This window comes from Melospiza melodia, chromosome 6 (assembly GCF_035770615.1).
Source record: "Melospiza melodia melodia isolate bMelMel2 chromosome 6, bMelMel2.pri, whole genome shotgun sequence".
Taxonomy (NCBI): domain Eukaryota; kingdom Metazoa; phylum Chordata; class Aves; order Passeriformes; family Passerellidae; genus Melospiza; species Melospiza melodia.
The window spans coordinates 70,116,337-70,131,730 of NC_086199.1; the positions used below are offsets into that span (position 1 = coordinate 70,116,337).

General features: G+C 45.3%; 1 protein-coding gene across 3 annotated transcripts in view; it reads left to right on the forward strand.

The window, feature by feature from the left end:
• LRP4 (LDL receptor related protein 4) overlaps positions 1-15,394 on the forward strand; it is an 84,292-nt gene that overhangs the window by 59,937 nt on the left and 8,961 nt on the right. For 2 of the 3 annotated variants that reach the window (XM_063158951.1, XM_063158953.1), the window contains exons 10-31: positions 387-521; positions 686-811; positions 1,849-2,079; positions 2,340-2,496; positions 2,839-3,056; positions 3,970-4,146; positions 4,705-4,830; positions 5,549-5,757; positions 6,365-6,446; positions 7,626-7,731; positions 8,531-8,732; positions 9,091-9,280; positions 9,533-9,664; positions 10,343-10,483; positions 11,169-11,255; positions 11,461-11,632; positions 11,715-11,877; positions 12,102-12,327; positions 13,716-14,019; positions 14,299-14,517; positions 14,822-14,956; positions 15,231-15,339. In XM_063158951.1, coding sequence (XP_063015021.1) covers positions 387-521; positions 686-811; positions 1,849-2,079; positions 2,340-2,496; positions 2,839-3,056; positions 3,970-4,146; positions 4,705-4,830; positions 5,549-5,757; positions 6,365-6,446; positions 7,626-7,731; positions 8,531-8,732; positions 9,091-9,280; positions 9,533-9,664; positions 10,343-10,483; positions 11,169-11,255; positions 11,461-11,632; positions 11,715-11,877; positions 12,102-12,327; positions 13,716-14,019; positions 14,299-14,517; positions 14,822-14,956; positions 15,231-15,339 — 3,647 coding nt within the window. The remainder of the gene's footprint in view (positions 1-386; positions 522-685; positions 812-1,848; positions 2,080-2,339; positions 2,497-2,838; positions 3,057-3,969; positions 4,147-4,704; positions 4,831-5,548; positions 5,758-6,364; positions 6,447-7,625; positions 7,732-8,530; positions 8,733-9,090; positions 9,281-9,532; positions 9,665-10,342; positions 10,484-11,168; positions 11,256-11,460; positions 11,633-11,714; positions 11,878-12,101; positions 12,328-13,715; positions 14,020-14,298; positions 14,518-14,821; positions 14,957-15,230; positions 15,340-15,394) is intronic. The other variant, XM_063158952.1, reaches the window with a different exon arrangement.

Here is a 15,394-nt window from a genome sequence, read left to right on the forward strand (position 1 = left end):
CTGGTGTTACTGAAGGATGTGTGTAGGAAAGAAGGTCTGAGCTGTGATAATGGAAGCGAGTTAAAGATTGAGGAAAAAAACCTTGTTGGTTTTGCCAATTAAAGACTGCACACAAGGAATGATGGGGAAAAGATTATGATCTCAGATATCACCATTTGTCTGCAGGGACACTGAATCCTAAAAACATGTTAATCTGAGCTCTGCCGTCCTGTTCAGTTGTGGCCTGCAGAGGAGAGCTCTGGCTGCAAAGAGGAAGCTTCCAGCACAGCTTGTGTCCTCCCCCTCTTGTCAGCCTGCTTTGAAGGGTGACTGCTGCCTAGCAGCTGAAGGCAAGAGCAGCTGCCTTGTGGTTTCTGCTCAGTTATCTTCACATGTTTCTTCGGCAGGTCCAAGAACAGGGGAGGAGAATTGCAATGTCAACAATGGTGGCTGTGCTCAGAAATGCCAGATGGTGCGAGGGATGGTGCAGTGCACTTGCCACACAGGTTACAGGCTCCTGGAAGATGGCCGATCATGTCAAGGTGGGTTTTTGGAGCAGTAGCCTCCTCCCTGCTGCTTTGGTATGTTTGAAATTAGTGGCTATGATAGGGTGAAAATCAGACTATGAAAGCAGATGCAATCTGTCAGTGAGATTTTCGGGTTTATGGATGATCCATCTAATGGTAACTTTCTCTGTAACATGCAGATGTGAATGAATGTGCTGAGGAAGGCTACTGCAGCCAAGGCTGTACCAACAGTGAAGGAGGCTTCCAGTGCTGGTGTGAGCAGGGCTACGAGCTGCGCCCTGACAAACGTAGCTGCAAAGCTCTAGGTAAAGGGGAGTTCAACCTAACAACACAATTGGGGTGTGTCTGTTGGTCCAGTTCTCATAATGATGTCTTTAGTGCTTCACTGGCAGCATTGTGCTGTTCACAAACAGACATGTGAAGGAAAGGAAGTGCCTGTACTTGTGTTAGATATGCCCACTCTGTTGATAAATGTTTGTGAAAATTTTGTGTGATTTTGACCATGGAGAGAGGTACTACACTGTTTCCTTTCCCTGCCAGGGAGACAGCCCTTGCCTTTTCTTCCTAGTCCTTTGTCATTCCTTGTGACTTAGAGTCTGGGACAAAACAAGCTTTCTGTCTCTGTTCAGGAAGTGTCTTAGCCTTTCCAATAAGTGAGGTTGTATCACAACTCCTCGTGGTTTGACCCTTGATGAAGGGCACCAATCTTGAATGCTGTGAATGGCTGCTCTATGGAGATCTGCTGGGTTTTTTAAAGATACCTATACACTTCTTTAACTTTATTCCTCCTCTAATGTAAGAGCTGTGGGATTAGAAATTTCACTTAAAGACTTTTAGATTTCATTAAGAATTCCCCTAGTGATATCCATAAAGGATGTTGATATTTTGGGGATGGGTTTTTGCATTGGAAATACCTGCTGAGTTTATATCTGGCTGAGGCAGATTTCAACTGTGTCCTGTCTGTAGTAGAAGGTGTAGTAGAGCATGTGTGTTTGCATGGCTAGGAAATGCATATAGGAAAAAGAAACTCTAGTCCAGCTGCCAAGCGGCTGTCCAGTGATGTGGTTTCAGAGGCTGAGGGGAGGCAGGCTTTGGTAGGACCTGGAATGATTGCTTCTTGCTGAGTTAATGTTTGCCAGAAGGTTTAAAACTGCTCATCTTTGAGTTAGGACTGTGTATAGAGGATGTAAAAACACTCTCTGAAGTGTTTTGCATTTGAGGGTTGATTTCTGCTGCCAGTAGTGCAAAACTCTGTTCTGGGCCTTGGTGCAGAGGGAATGGTAGGCAGGACCCAGTCAAATGCTGTCAAATACTCCAGTGCTGTCTTCCTGTATATTCTTAGGGCCAGAGCCCGTGCTGCTCTTTGCCAATCGAATTGATATCCGACAAGTGTTGCCTCATCGTTCTGAGTATACGCTGCTCCTGAACAACCTGGAAAATGCCATTGCCCTTGATTTCCACCACAGCAAGGAGCTGGTGTTCTGGTCTGATGTCACGCTTGATCGCATCATGAGGGCCAATCTGAATGGTAGCAACGTGGAGGAGGTGGTTTCCACAGGGCTGGAGAGCCCAGGTGCGTCACTGCAAAAAAGGCAATGGTATAGGGTGGGTGAGTGGAGGGAAGTGGGGGCCCAGCATTCAGAACAAAGTGCATCTCCCTGAGGAAGGCTGTGGGTTGGATGGAATGGGTGTTAGGTGAGTGTCCCCCCCTGGAGTTAATCTTGACTGGCAGGAGAAGAAACTGGGTCTCTTCTGAGGTGGACAGAGAAAGGGAAGTATTTTTCTGTGCAGATCCATGGTTTCATTCTGTGCTTAATTCTGTCTTGTACATAGGTGGACTTGCTATTGATTGGATCCATGACAAATTATACTGGACGGACTCTGGGACATCTCGAATTGAGGTAGCAAACCTGGATGGCACTCACAGGAAAGTGCTTTTGTGGCAGAACCTGGAGAAGCCCCGAGCAATTGCCCTGCATCCTATGGAGGGGTGAGTGAAAGTATGGGAAACCAGGGGGAAACCCCAGTGAGCTCCCCATGTACATGCTTTTTGTTGAACATAAAACTCCATTCTTGGTCACAAAGGTTGACTTAAGACTTAAGCACTGACACTTTGGGGAACCTGTCAATGTTGGGACTCTTCAGAGCCTTAATCCTGCTCTGGGCCCTTCAACTTTCAGCAGGCTGGGTGTCACTTTTCACTTCTCCCATGGCTGTGACCCAGTCTCATGCTCAAGGTCACAGGACTGATGTTGCTTTGCCCTGATAGGGAGTGATGCTGAGTGCAGTATGTGGGCTACAAGTTTTCTAGCTGTCTCTCCGTCTCCTCCAGTACTATCTACTGGACTGACTGGGGCAACACTCCCCGCATTGAGTATTCCAACATGGATGGCTCTAATCGGCGCATCATTGCGGATACGCACCTCTTCTGGCCCAACGGACTGACCATTGACTATGCAGGACATCGAATGTACTGGGTGGATGCCAAACATCATGTCATTGAGAGGGCTGACCTTGATGGACGCAATAGGAAGGCTGTTATTAGCCAAGGTAAGTAACAGGCTTTCTCCAGGGAGTGCTTTGTGCAATAAAGACCACAGAGTAGTGCAGTGCTGATCTGAGCTTGAGACACTGGCTCCTGCATCTGTGCTTGACTCCTCTTCTTTCACTGTGGAATGATTTCTGTCACCATTGAGGGATGGAGTTTGCCATCCAGTCATCAGTGGCTGCATCAAAAGCAGGTTGAGGGAGGTGAGTCTGCTCTTGTGAGACTCCAGCTGGAATGCTGCATCCATCTCTGGGGCTCCAGACACAAGGAGAACATGGAACTGTTGGAGGAAGTCTAGAGGAGGGCCACAAAGTTAATAAGAGGATTGGTGCGCTCCCCTACAAAGGCTGGAAAAAAGTTGGGGCTGTTCAGCCTCGAGAGGAGAAGGTTGAATGGAGACCTCATTCCAACCTTCCAGTACCTGAAGGGAACCTACCAGGAAGCAGGAAGGGGACTCTTCATCAGGAACTGTAGTGTTAGCACAAGGAGCAGTGGATACAAATTAAAAGAGGGGAAATTCAGGTCATGTATTAGGAAGACATTTTTTACTTGTGAAGATGGTGAAGTGGTGGAACAGGTTGCCCAGGGAGGTTGCGAATGCCCCAGCCCTGGCATTGTTCAAAGCCAGGTTGGATAAAGCCTTGAGCAACCTAGTCTCATGGGAGGTGTCCCTCCCTGCCTATGGTGGGGGGATTGGGACTACATGATCTTTAAAGCCTATTCCAGCCCCCTAATGTTCTATCTGTGATTATAGGACAGCAGAGAGGAATGGTCTGTTAAATTAGTGTAAAGTGTATTTGAGCAGGTTGAGTGTGGTGAAGCCTAAGGGGCAGTGAAAAGAGCATTCCCTTGTCTCCCTGCTAGCCTGAGTCATGTTAGATGTGATCATATTCCTGTATTGGATGTCTATTGCAGGGCTCCCACACCCATTTGCTATCACTGTGTTTGAGGACAGTCTGTACTGGACAGACTGGCACACCAAGAGCATCAACAGTGCCAACAAATTCACAGGCAAGAACCAGGAGATCATCCGCAACAAACTCCACTTCCCTATGGACATCCACACGCTGCATCCTCAGCGCCAGCCAGCAGGTAACTGCAGAGCGGGTGGAAACTCATTTGAGCCAGTAGGAGACCCCGAGCTGCCCACTCCCCGAAAAGCTGGGAGATGACATCCTGAACCCAGCATGTGGATGAACCCCCGCCTGTGCCCGGGGCTGTGGCAGAACTTGCTCCACGGCCTTCGCGTTGAGGTCCCTCGGCTGGTACCTCGGAGTTGGGTGTTACCGCAGCTCCCCCTGCTGACACCGGGGATGGAAGCCTTTCAGTAGGAAATACTTGGGGCTTGTTTACAGAAGAGAAGTTTTGGGTCAGGGGAAAATCATAAGTGGACGTTGTAATGACTGACACCTCCCTTACTCCTCTTCAGTTGCCATTATCTGCTCTCAAAGTGCATTGAGTTAAATATTTGTTTTAAAATTGAGCCCTAAAAATTGAGTTAGTGCTTTAGTTTGTACGTTTCCTTATTTTGAATTAACTTCTGGGTTGGGAAGTTATATCCATGTGGTCTTGACACCTCAACTAGTGTTTTTCCTCATTTTTTTTACTCTTTGCTTTATGTGTGGTTGCTCTTGTCTTTGGCTACTTGAGCAGGGAGAAACCGTTGTGGGGACAACAACGGAGGCTGCACGCACCTCTGCCTGCCGAGCAGCAAGGGTTACACCTGTGCCTGCCCCACGGGCTTCCGCAAGACCAGCAGCCATGCCTGTGCCCAGAGTAAGTGAGGTGGGACCACGTGCTCAGATCTTCAGTGGGTGGCAGAGGGCTGGCAGTGGGACTAAGCATCAGCAGTACTTGCTTCCAAGGAAATGCAGCTGGATAGACTGAGATAGAAGTATTAAGGGTCCTGCCAGAGGATGCTTCACCTTTTTGATGCATTCCCCTGTTCTTTATTCTCGCTGCCCTCACTAGGCTTCATGGGTGGGGATACAGACAAATTCCACCTTTTGTCCTTATTTCAGGGCAGCTTTTGGCACCATGCTACCTGGCACAGCTGATTGTTTTTCTGAAATTCTCATAATGGCTGTGTCAGTGATAAACAAAACATTCAGTCCTCATCATTGCCACATTTCTCTTAGTTTACAGCTATGTGAAAGAATTTGACCAACTATCTCCCAGATTCTCAAGAGCTATTTTAAAATAGCTATTTTATTTGGAGGGACGTTTGTGCCATCCTTTGAAGAATATGGTTGCCCTTGTTCCCTCAGCATAGGTTACACCCCAGGAGAGAGCTCACAACCACTCTGACTCCCCGTTGCCTATCCTCTCCCAGTGGTATTTTGCTTCCAGTAAAAAAAAAAAAGACCAAAGGCATGCCAGTGAGAGATGATGTAGGTAGTTAAGGTTGTGGATGTAGCAGGGAATTGTCTGTCTATCACTTTATTGTTGAACTTACTTAGAGAAATTAAAAGAAGACCTTTCGACCTTTGATCAGGTCTTGACAAGTTCCTGCTTTTTGCCCGAAGGATGGACATCCGTCGGATCAGCTTTGACACCGATGACCTGTCAGATGATGTCATCCCCCTTGCTGATGTCCGCAGCGCTGTGGCTCTAGACTGGGACTCAAAGGATGACTATGTCTACTGGACAGATGTTAGCACTGACTCAATCAGCCGAGCAAAATGGGATGGATCGAACCAGGAGGTACAGTGTTCCCTCTGTGTGGAGGTCATCTGGCCAGGAGACTCCTTGAGCGTCAGATTTGAAGCCACTGGGATACACTGGCTTTTTAAGGCGCTGCAGCTCACGGTAGATCTTTTGTTCATTAGTTTGCCTAGTTCTGACAAACTAATGAGATCCCTGCACACAACATAACCAATTGGGTGCATGGAGAGCCTTGAATGGAGACATGAAGCATAGCCATTTGTGGGCTTTGTTCAGTTCCTTTGTTGTAGCCCTAGAATCTGAAAGGAAGAGGTATTAAATCCTCTATTACATTCTATGTTTGGACTGAGAATCATGCTCTTTGGAAATGCTTTCTACATGCACTTCTAGGCTGGTGGTGCTATAAATGAGGCAAAGAGAGTTCAAAGTTTGGATTTGCAGTTTGTACAGGCACGAAAAAAATGGAAGTTTCTCCAAATAAAACGCTTATTCAGACTTCAAAGTCCTTAATGTTCTCTTGTATGGCATTGCTCTGCTCAGGCCTTTTGAAAGTTAACATTGTTTGTGAACGGGTAGTGCATTGGACAAGTGCTTTCTCCCTAAGGTCTAATTTCACTAAGGATTTTTTCTTGATGTTTTCATTCAGGTTGTGGTGGACACCAGCCTGGAAAGTCCAGCTGGACTTGCAATTGACTGGGTCACCAACAAACTATACTGGACTGATGCAGGTACTGGGATCCTCTGCTTTACATAGATTTATGTCTTCCTTATTAGTCATGAAAACTGAAAATCAGCTGGGTAGTTCTGTCTGTTTCATTCCAAATTTGTCTAATTTCTGTGTGGCAGAAAGATGAAGTTTCATGTCATGTGCTTCTAACTGAGTGTGAATTGAGGCACAACCCTTAGTTTAATTCTCTTTGCAGTATCCCCAGTACTAATTCTACAAAAATATTTGTCACTGTTGTCTTGCTGCCGAGCTGGTGATTGTGTGCATTTATGTATCTTCCATCAGTGTATCTTGGGTGCAGCAGGTCATACTTGGAGCATTTTCCTAAATGAGCCTTGCTTGGTCTTATCCTATGCAAGCTACTACAGCTCCAGAGCTCAGTCCCCAAGGGGACTGGGTGTCAGAAGCCAGCTCGCTCTCAGACCAAGGCCGCGGGACAGCCCTAGCAAGCAGGGAATATTCAGCTCTTAGTGATTAGGCAGCTCTTGTGCTTTCAGCATTGCTTGCTAGGTAGCTTGTTCCCTTGGCCTAAGGCTCCAGCAGACAGTAGAGAGAGGAGAAGGAGAAGATGCCGGCTGTTCCATGTGTATGGCATTATTGTAGGGGTTCCGTGAAGGGTCTCAGCTCTTCTTCTTCTGAGTCAGTAGGGGTACAGAATGCTACTTTTATACCCTTGGCCCAGATCCAATCCTGACCAATGGCAAAGGTGTTAGAGTGACCATAAGTGATCAATAGTAGGGTTAACACGATATTGCCTTACATGGCTGTAGGGATAGGGTACAAGGCGGATGTCCCTGGAGACAGGAAACTTCTTTGCTGCTGTGTCAGCATTCAGATTCTCCAAGGGGCCCTGGCTAAACCTGAGGGGTTTACTACATGTTCCCTGCTCATAGTCATAGTTAAGAGAGATGTAAGGAAGATTATTCTTTTCTTGCTGTTCTCTCATGACATGGGGGCTTAGGTAAGAGGTGGGTTATATACAGGACTCCACATCAGTGACAGCCACAGAGGTGACTTTAGAGGATGGAAAGTGACACTTTAAGCCAGATTTCTTACCTATCTTCCAGCTAAGAACACAAATGGATATAGGGGAAGAATGCATTGTTGTATGGAGGTTTTTTTGCCTTAGCTCTTGTAATTCAAATTTCATCTCTGTTATTTTCTCTCTCGACTTTTGTAGGAACAGATCGGATAGAGGTGTCTAATACAGATGGGACCATGAGAACTGTTCTAATATGGGAGAACCTAGACAGACCTAGAGATATTGTAGTGGACCCTGTTGGAGGGTAAGAGAGTCTTTCTTCTGGGATGACTTAACAATTCTTGCATGTCTAAAGACTTTGTGGTTCTTTGGTTTTGTACAATTTTCTTTCTCACTGGTGCCATTGTTCTACAACCTGCTAGTGACTGAAACTAGAGACATGATTTTAGATGCTAATAGAACAAGATAAGCAGAGGTAATTGCCTATTGTGTTGTGGAGCTTGCAGGAATTGGCTGGTGTTTTCATTTGCTTATCCTGGGGATGTAATAACTAGAGATGTGGTACGAAAATGCTGAGAATGGGGCCATCTAGATATTTTTTATTTCTCTGTTGCGCATATATGTTGAATTTGTATTCAAGCTCCCTGCTTATTGACTTGAGTTTCAGTCAGAAGGATATTCTCAGACCTTTTGGAGATGGGGATAGGGTGGGTAGGAAAAAGCTTGCCAGCCATTGCTTTAGAAGCATTAAATGTCTTGAATGAAAGAGTGCTATTCTTTCCTTGAGTGGATTCCTGGAAGACAAATGCAGCGAGAGTGTAAAGGGCTACTGGTGAACATTGCTAAATAATCAGTTAATTTTTAGACTTTGACCTATTTTCTTGAATTTTTTTCTTACACATTGTAATTGGGCCAGCCCATGGGCAGTAGAAGATCTATAAATTTGAGTATGATCTTAAGTACATTACAAGAACCCCAGGCTGGACATGAGAACACTAATACTTTAATGCTTCTTCCTGCTAGAGCCTGAAGGCACCAGAGTCAGTTGCTTCTCTGGTAGTGAAAAAGTGTGGGCATTCACTTCTATCTGGGCTTCTTCTTAGGTTCATGTACTGGACTGACTGGGGAGCTAACCCAAAAATTGAACGTGCTGGGATGGATGCCTCAAACCGCTTGGTGATCATTTCATCCAACCTGACATGGCCCAATGGCTTGGCCATTGATTACGAGTCACAGTGCTTGTACTGGGCAGACGCAGGCATGAAGACCATCGAGTATGCCAGTCTGGATGGAAGCCACAGGAAGGTAAGGAAGCCGTCTTTGAGGAGCAGCTCTGCGAGTCTGAACACAAAGTGATGATGCTTCCTGCCTCTTTTTCCAATGGAAAGGAAAAATTTACAAATCAAAGTACACAGTGGCTTTTACTGAGAGAAAAGAACTCCTTTTCAATTTGAAACTGTATGAGGGAAGTTTGAGGGCCAAGGTTGCCTCATCATTCTCCTTTTGCTGTGATTGTATGTTCAGAGGGAGCAAGGGAAGCCTCTTCTCCTTAGTGACTTCATAGTCACTAATATATGTATATATATATATGTATAAAATATATTTTTAAAGGATTTTAACTTATATAATATTTTTCTTCGGGTGATGGGGGTAATCTGAGCAGGTGCTGATTGGGAACAATCTGCCTCACCCCTTTGGACTTACTCTTTATGGTGAGAGAATCTACTGGACAGATTGGCAGGCCAAAAGCATCCAGAGTGCAGATAGGAGAACTGGGCAGTCTCGGGAAACACTGCAGGACAATCTGGAGAATCTTATGGATATTCATGTTTTCCACCGGCACAGGCCACCAGGTACAGAGCTCACACCCAAGCCCCACTGAGCTGAGAGCTTGCTCAGGCTCTGCCATGTGGCGTGTCTTTTCTGCAAGCAGCTGACCTGTCAGCCGTCATTGTCTTAAGTGTCTGTGTGGAGTATGAGAATGTGAGAATTAACTCTTGACTTGGCATTTGAGGGCATTCTACAATGTGTTTCTGTAGCTGCTGCATCTCTTTTTTTTGTGCCAGTGCTGCTGGCTCATGGATTTCTCATCCTCTTTTCTGTAGTACATACCGCATGTGAAGTTAATAATGGAGGCTGCAGTCACCTGTGCCTTTTGGCACCTCTTCCAAAAGGCTACAGCTGTACTTGCCCCACAGGGATCAATCTGCAATCTGATGGCAAGACCTGCTCCACTGGTGAGTGTTCTCTGTAGAATCCTCATTGCAGTTTTGTATCAGAGCTACATTTTGCCTCTGCCGTATTAGAGAAAAAATTTCACTTTTATATGCTTACCTGCTTTATGCCTTGAAAAACCCATTTGGTGCCTGTACCTTCAATTTGAATGGGAATTACTGTGAAGAAACTTACTGATAAATGGATTGATGAAGGAGACATTTTTCTTGAAATTATGTTGGCCAAGTAAACTAAACGTCACATTTTTTCCCAGACTTTTGCCCTAATATTGAGGTGAATTCTTAAACTACAAGGTGATATATTCTTTACTAGGTCTGTATACACTCCTCCTGTTGGACCACTTCTGTGGATGGTGGAAGGCACTTGGCTTCAGGCCATAGTACATCCACTTTTCCTCCCTAGGAGAAAAAGAATGACTCCTAATTTCAATTTCCCACACATATTAGCAGAAGTAACTCTTCTGTGAGTGTTATGCCTTTCAACATGGATGTAAAGAAGCATTAAGTGATGCTCAAAAAAGTGATTCTTTTGTACACAGATTGTCCATAATCCAAGATCTATCTAAAACACTTTCCCTTTTCCATTGAAATGGTTGTTAACTCTAGAATACTTGATAAATGATGCCATGCAGTTGACTGAACTTGTTCCTCACTAATACGTGTCCATTGTCCACTCTGCAGGAATGACTAGCTTTCTGATCTTTGCCAGAAGGACTGACATCCGAATGGTCTCTCTGGATATCCCCTACTTTGCAGATGTTGTTGTCTCAGTCAATGTCACCATGAAGAACACCATTGCAATTGGAGTGGATCCTCATGAAGGTTTGAACTTCTTACTGTATCTGACTGTGTTTGAAAGGCAACAAGTAACTTCCTATCTAAATGCCTGAGTAAAGACCCAGCCACAGATCTTACTGTAGGCTGTGGATTTGGGTAGGTTTTTATTTTCCTTGTATGTGCTGCAGATAATTTGTTTCCAGTGAGGAAAGAAATATCCTTACAGAAAAGCAGAGAACCCAAACTATATGGAAAAAAACTGCCTGCAATATTGAGTGGGGTCCCTGTGCATTTTTGATTTAAGAAAGTTCCTCTTGCTGAGGCCTTTTACAACAGTAGAGCTGAGATGCTGGATGCTCATGTATAGTAAACATCTGATGCTGTGCTGGATGTAGACACTGTTGCACTGTAAGGTAGATGATCTCATTTGGAGAAGTCAGATGTAGAGCTCGACTACTAGCTGATGGTATTAGGTGTTCTCCATCCCTGTGTGGAGGTCAGATCTTCTGTAAATGTCCTACATATTTTGGGGAGAATTTGCACTGTTTTATCAGTCTAGCTTAATAATCTTTTGCTGTTAATATTCCTGTACAATCAGGTCCAGTTTGAATGGTGTAGCAGGTAGTCAAACACATGGATCTGGTTTTTAAGGATTTTGCTGTTTGCTTGTTTGGGTTCGATTTGGTTTTGGTCTGGGCTTTTTCAAATTTCTCTTTCTTCTTCAACCCAGGAAAGGTTTACTGGTCAGACAGCACATTGCGGAAAATCAGTCGTGCTGCCCTTGATGGCTCACAATTTGAGGACATCATCACTACAGGTGAGGGAGATTTTGATCTGAGAGCCTCTTGCTTCTTTGCAGTATGAAAAGAGAGATTCTCTGATACCCTGGTAGAATACATTTTTGGTGGAAAGGCAAGCAAAGCCTAAAGAAGTTGCCTACAAGATGGACAAGAGAAATACTAGAAATTCCTGACTAAATTGGGAGAAAAAGCGGTGACCAAAATGTTTTGCTATTTTCTCAGGTCTGTTGACTACAGATGGGCTGGCTGTGGATGCTATTGGCAGGAAGATATATTGGACAGATACAGGAACAAACCGGATTGAAGTGGGCAACCTCGATGGCTCCATGCGGAAAGTCTTGGTCTGGCAGAACCTGGACAGCCCTCGGGCAATAGCTTTATACCATGAAATGGGGTTAGTGTTGTCAAGAGATTGTCTAGGAGTTACACGGGACTTCTGATCTCCTTTTCCGTAATACTTGCTAACTTTTCCCCAGGTATATGTACTGGACAGACTGGGGTGAGAATGCCAAGCTGGAACGCTCTGGGATGGATGGCTCTGCACGTGTGGTGCTCATCAGCAACAACTTGGGCTGGCCTAATGGACTGGCAGTGGATAAGGCTGGGTCCCAGCTGCTCTGGGCTGATGCACACACAGAGGTCCGATTCTGTTCTTCAGTGTTGTTTGTCATTGGGTATTTGGTAGTCTGGAGGCTGCTTTGTAGGTCTTGAGCAAGTTGTCAGAAGAGCAAGCTTTTCTGAGAGTATGGGAGGGCCAACCTGAATAACATCACTTGCTGAGACCGTTTCCCACTTGCTACAGTAAGTGCTAGCAAGAGGAGAAGTGTTTTGAGTATGGGCTGACATTCTGCTTCTTCCCGTAGCGGATCGAGGCTGCGGATCTCAATGGCGCGAACCGCCGCACCCTGCTGTCTCCGGTGCAGCATCCCTATGGCCTCACTTTGCTGGACTCCTACATCTACTGGACTGACTGGCAAACTCGCAGCATTCACAGGGCTGACAAGGACACTGGTGCTAATGTCATCTTGGTGAGGGCAAACCTGCCTGGCCTCATGGATATTCAAGCTGTTGACAGGGCACGGCCCCTGGGTAAGTTGCTCCCCAGGTGGCAGATGTTGGTGGTGGCGAGGGGAGTCCTTCAGAGCTGTCGTTGGAAACAGTTCTTTGGTGTAAAGCAGGAGTGATAGAGGGACTTGCCAAACATCAGCTTTTCTTCTGATGCCTTCTTTTAAGGCATCACTTCTTCCCTCTTTAACTATTTTTGCACTCCTCCCTGTTTACCCAGCTCTATAGGTCTAGTGTTGATTACTGGATGCTTTTTGACCCCTTTGTCCCATTTCCTTCATTGGATTGCACTGACAACTTCATTCTTGCACACAGCAGAGCCACTTTCTTAGGACAACCGAACAAGTCATGCCTTTAGGCTTCACCAGACTGTACTGACACTGGACAATTTCCCTTCTTTAACTCTAGAAGACTCTAATTCTTCTTAAACCAGTTGCTGAAATATTATTTCAAGTTCTAGTATTATTTCCCAATCACTGCAGGCTTCATCTTCTTGTCTGCCTCTTTGCTCTGCAAATCTCTGCTGCTTTAGTTGCTCTTTATGTATCATGTTGTCCTACTATTCTGTGCCAGAGGCGATTCTTTGTTACTCCTTGGGGATCCTATAACACCCTATCTTGCCTCCTTGCTTTTCAGTGGAAGTTGTTGCTTTGTGCTGTGGTTTTATTTCTGTAGAATTTCCCCAATACATACTTCTATAGAAAACTCTGCTGCTTTTCCTGTCGGTACTAACAGCAGAACATCACTCCTAATTGCATAACTTGGCAACATAACTTAAAGCTGACCAAAAGTCTAGCCATCATATCCACGTTGTCTTCTTCCTACTCCCTGCACCTGTCTCCTGGGCTTATTCCCTCCTAGTAAATGTATGCTGGGTTCTTTACAATTTAAAAAAATTATTATATGACCCTAATATGTCAGGCATTTCCAGCAGTCTTCTCTGATGCCTTTGTTTACTTGCCACTGTGTGCAGCTAAGTTGAAACAGAAGCTTCTTTGTCAGCCTGGCCTCTCGTACATTGTCACATTATTTCCCTACAGGGTTGGATCTTTCTGTCAGCATTACCATTTGTAGCAGTAATAAAGTTAAACTGCAGTTGCATAAGTCTGGGAGCATTTGGCTATTTCTTTTTCCCTGGGAAAACTATGATTAGCAAGGAATGCAGGTTAAGATTTTTCTTCTAATGATCCCTCTTCTTATGGACCCTCCTGTTCTCTTTGCCAATCATGCCCATACCTACCGTGAATCTTGCAGAGAGGGAAGAGCATCTCTGTACAAAGGGCTGTAGATTCCCAGCAAGGCTGGGATGGTGAGGATGAACTCAGCTGCTAGCAAGTTGTGCACGTACATAGCCTTTAAAGTAAAGCTTTGGTCTGTGAGATCCTAAATCTACACTTTCCCTGTTTCTAAAGGCTTCAATAAATGTGGAGTTCGTAATGGTGGCTGCTCCCATCTCTGCTTACCTCACCCCACTGGTTTCTCCTGTGCCTGCCCCACTGGCATCCAGCTGAAGAGAGATGAGCAGACATGTGATTCTTCTCCAGAGACCTACCTACTTTTCTCTAGCCGTGCTTCCATCCGTCGTATCTCGCTGGACACCAGTGACCACACAGATGTGCACATACCTGTCCCTGAGCTGAACAATGTCATTTCTCTGGACTATGATAGTGTGGATGGCAAGATTTACTACACAGATGTATTTCTCGATGTTATCAGGTAGGTGCCAGTCAGCTGCTTGGCCAGTCCCCAGGTCACCCAGTGACTTGTGCTGAGTGTGCTAGTAAACTGGGGAGACTGAGCACTACTCCAGTGCTTACACCTTGTCTTTGGTACACAGCATCATGCTGAAGATGTGCTTAACCTGCCAGAGACAGGGGCAAAAGCATGATTACTTTTTGGGAGGTATTAGTATGCAGTGGCCCTGTGATTGATGGAGATCCAGCTTTCCAGGAACTACCTATTCTTCACTGTCCTTTGTCATTGATTTTGATCCAGGCGGGCTGATCTGAATGGCAGCAACATGGAAACTGTTATTGGTCAGGGTTTGAAGACTACAGATGGCCTGGCAGTGGACTGGGTTGCCAGGAACCTCTACTGGACAGACACAGGACGCAATACCATCGAAGTGGCTAGACTGGATGGAAGCTCCAGGAAAGTGCTGATCAATAACAGCCTGGATGAACCTCGAGCCATTGCTGTCTTTCCCAAGAAGGGGTAGGTATGGGGTTATTGGTGGGGCAGGGAGAAGGGCTGCACAGAGGCAAGCTGGAAGAGGAGGTTTTGGGAGGAAGAAGAGATGTGCCATGTGAATCTGCGGGTACCAGTAAGAGGTTGACTTTGAGTGACTTGTAGTAGTGAGGCAGACAGGGAATTTGAGGGTTGGGCAGATAGCTGTGAGAAGCAGGCTATATTATCCTTTTTGAATCTGAAGAATCTGGCAGTTTCATTCATAACTAAAACTTTCTGAAGGCCAAGTGAAATGTTCTTTTCTTCTTACACTTGCCTTTTATCTCTTCAGGTATCTCTTCTGGACAGATTGGGGTCACATTGCTAAAATTGAACGGGCAAATTTGGATGGCTCTGAACGTAAAATCCTGATTAACACTGACCTAGGGTGGCCCAATGGATTGACTTTGGATTATGACACCAGGAGGTCAGTGAAAGATTTTTCTATACTTGCATATACTTTCTATACTTCCTATACTTGCATAGGGTTAAGGGATGTAATGAATTTTTTAGCACTCTTAGCTTTATTTATTGGAGTAGCACTGTGGGTTTGGGTTTGATTTTGGGGTGTTTTGGGGCTTTCTTCTATAACTTTTATTTCCTGATTCATCTTATGATTCCATGATCTTGGTCAGCAAATTACTAGAAAGTAAAGAGAGGTTTGAATAGGTGGAAGCTCACCTCTTTCCCTGTGCCTTCAGGATATACTGGGTGGATGCTCACCTTGATCGCATAGAGAGTTGTGACCTCAACGGGAAGCTACGACAAGTGTTGGTCAGCCACGTGTCACATCCCTTTGCTCTGACACAGGTGAGAAGATTTTTCTGCTGCCACCATTCTCTTTGGTGTGTTGATGAGTTTGTAC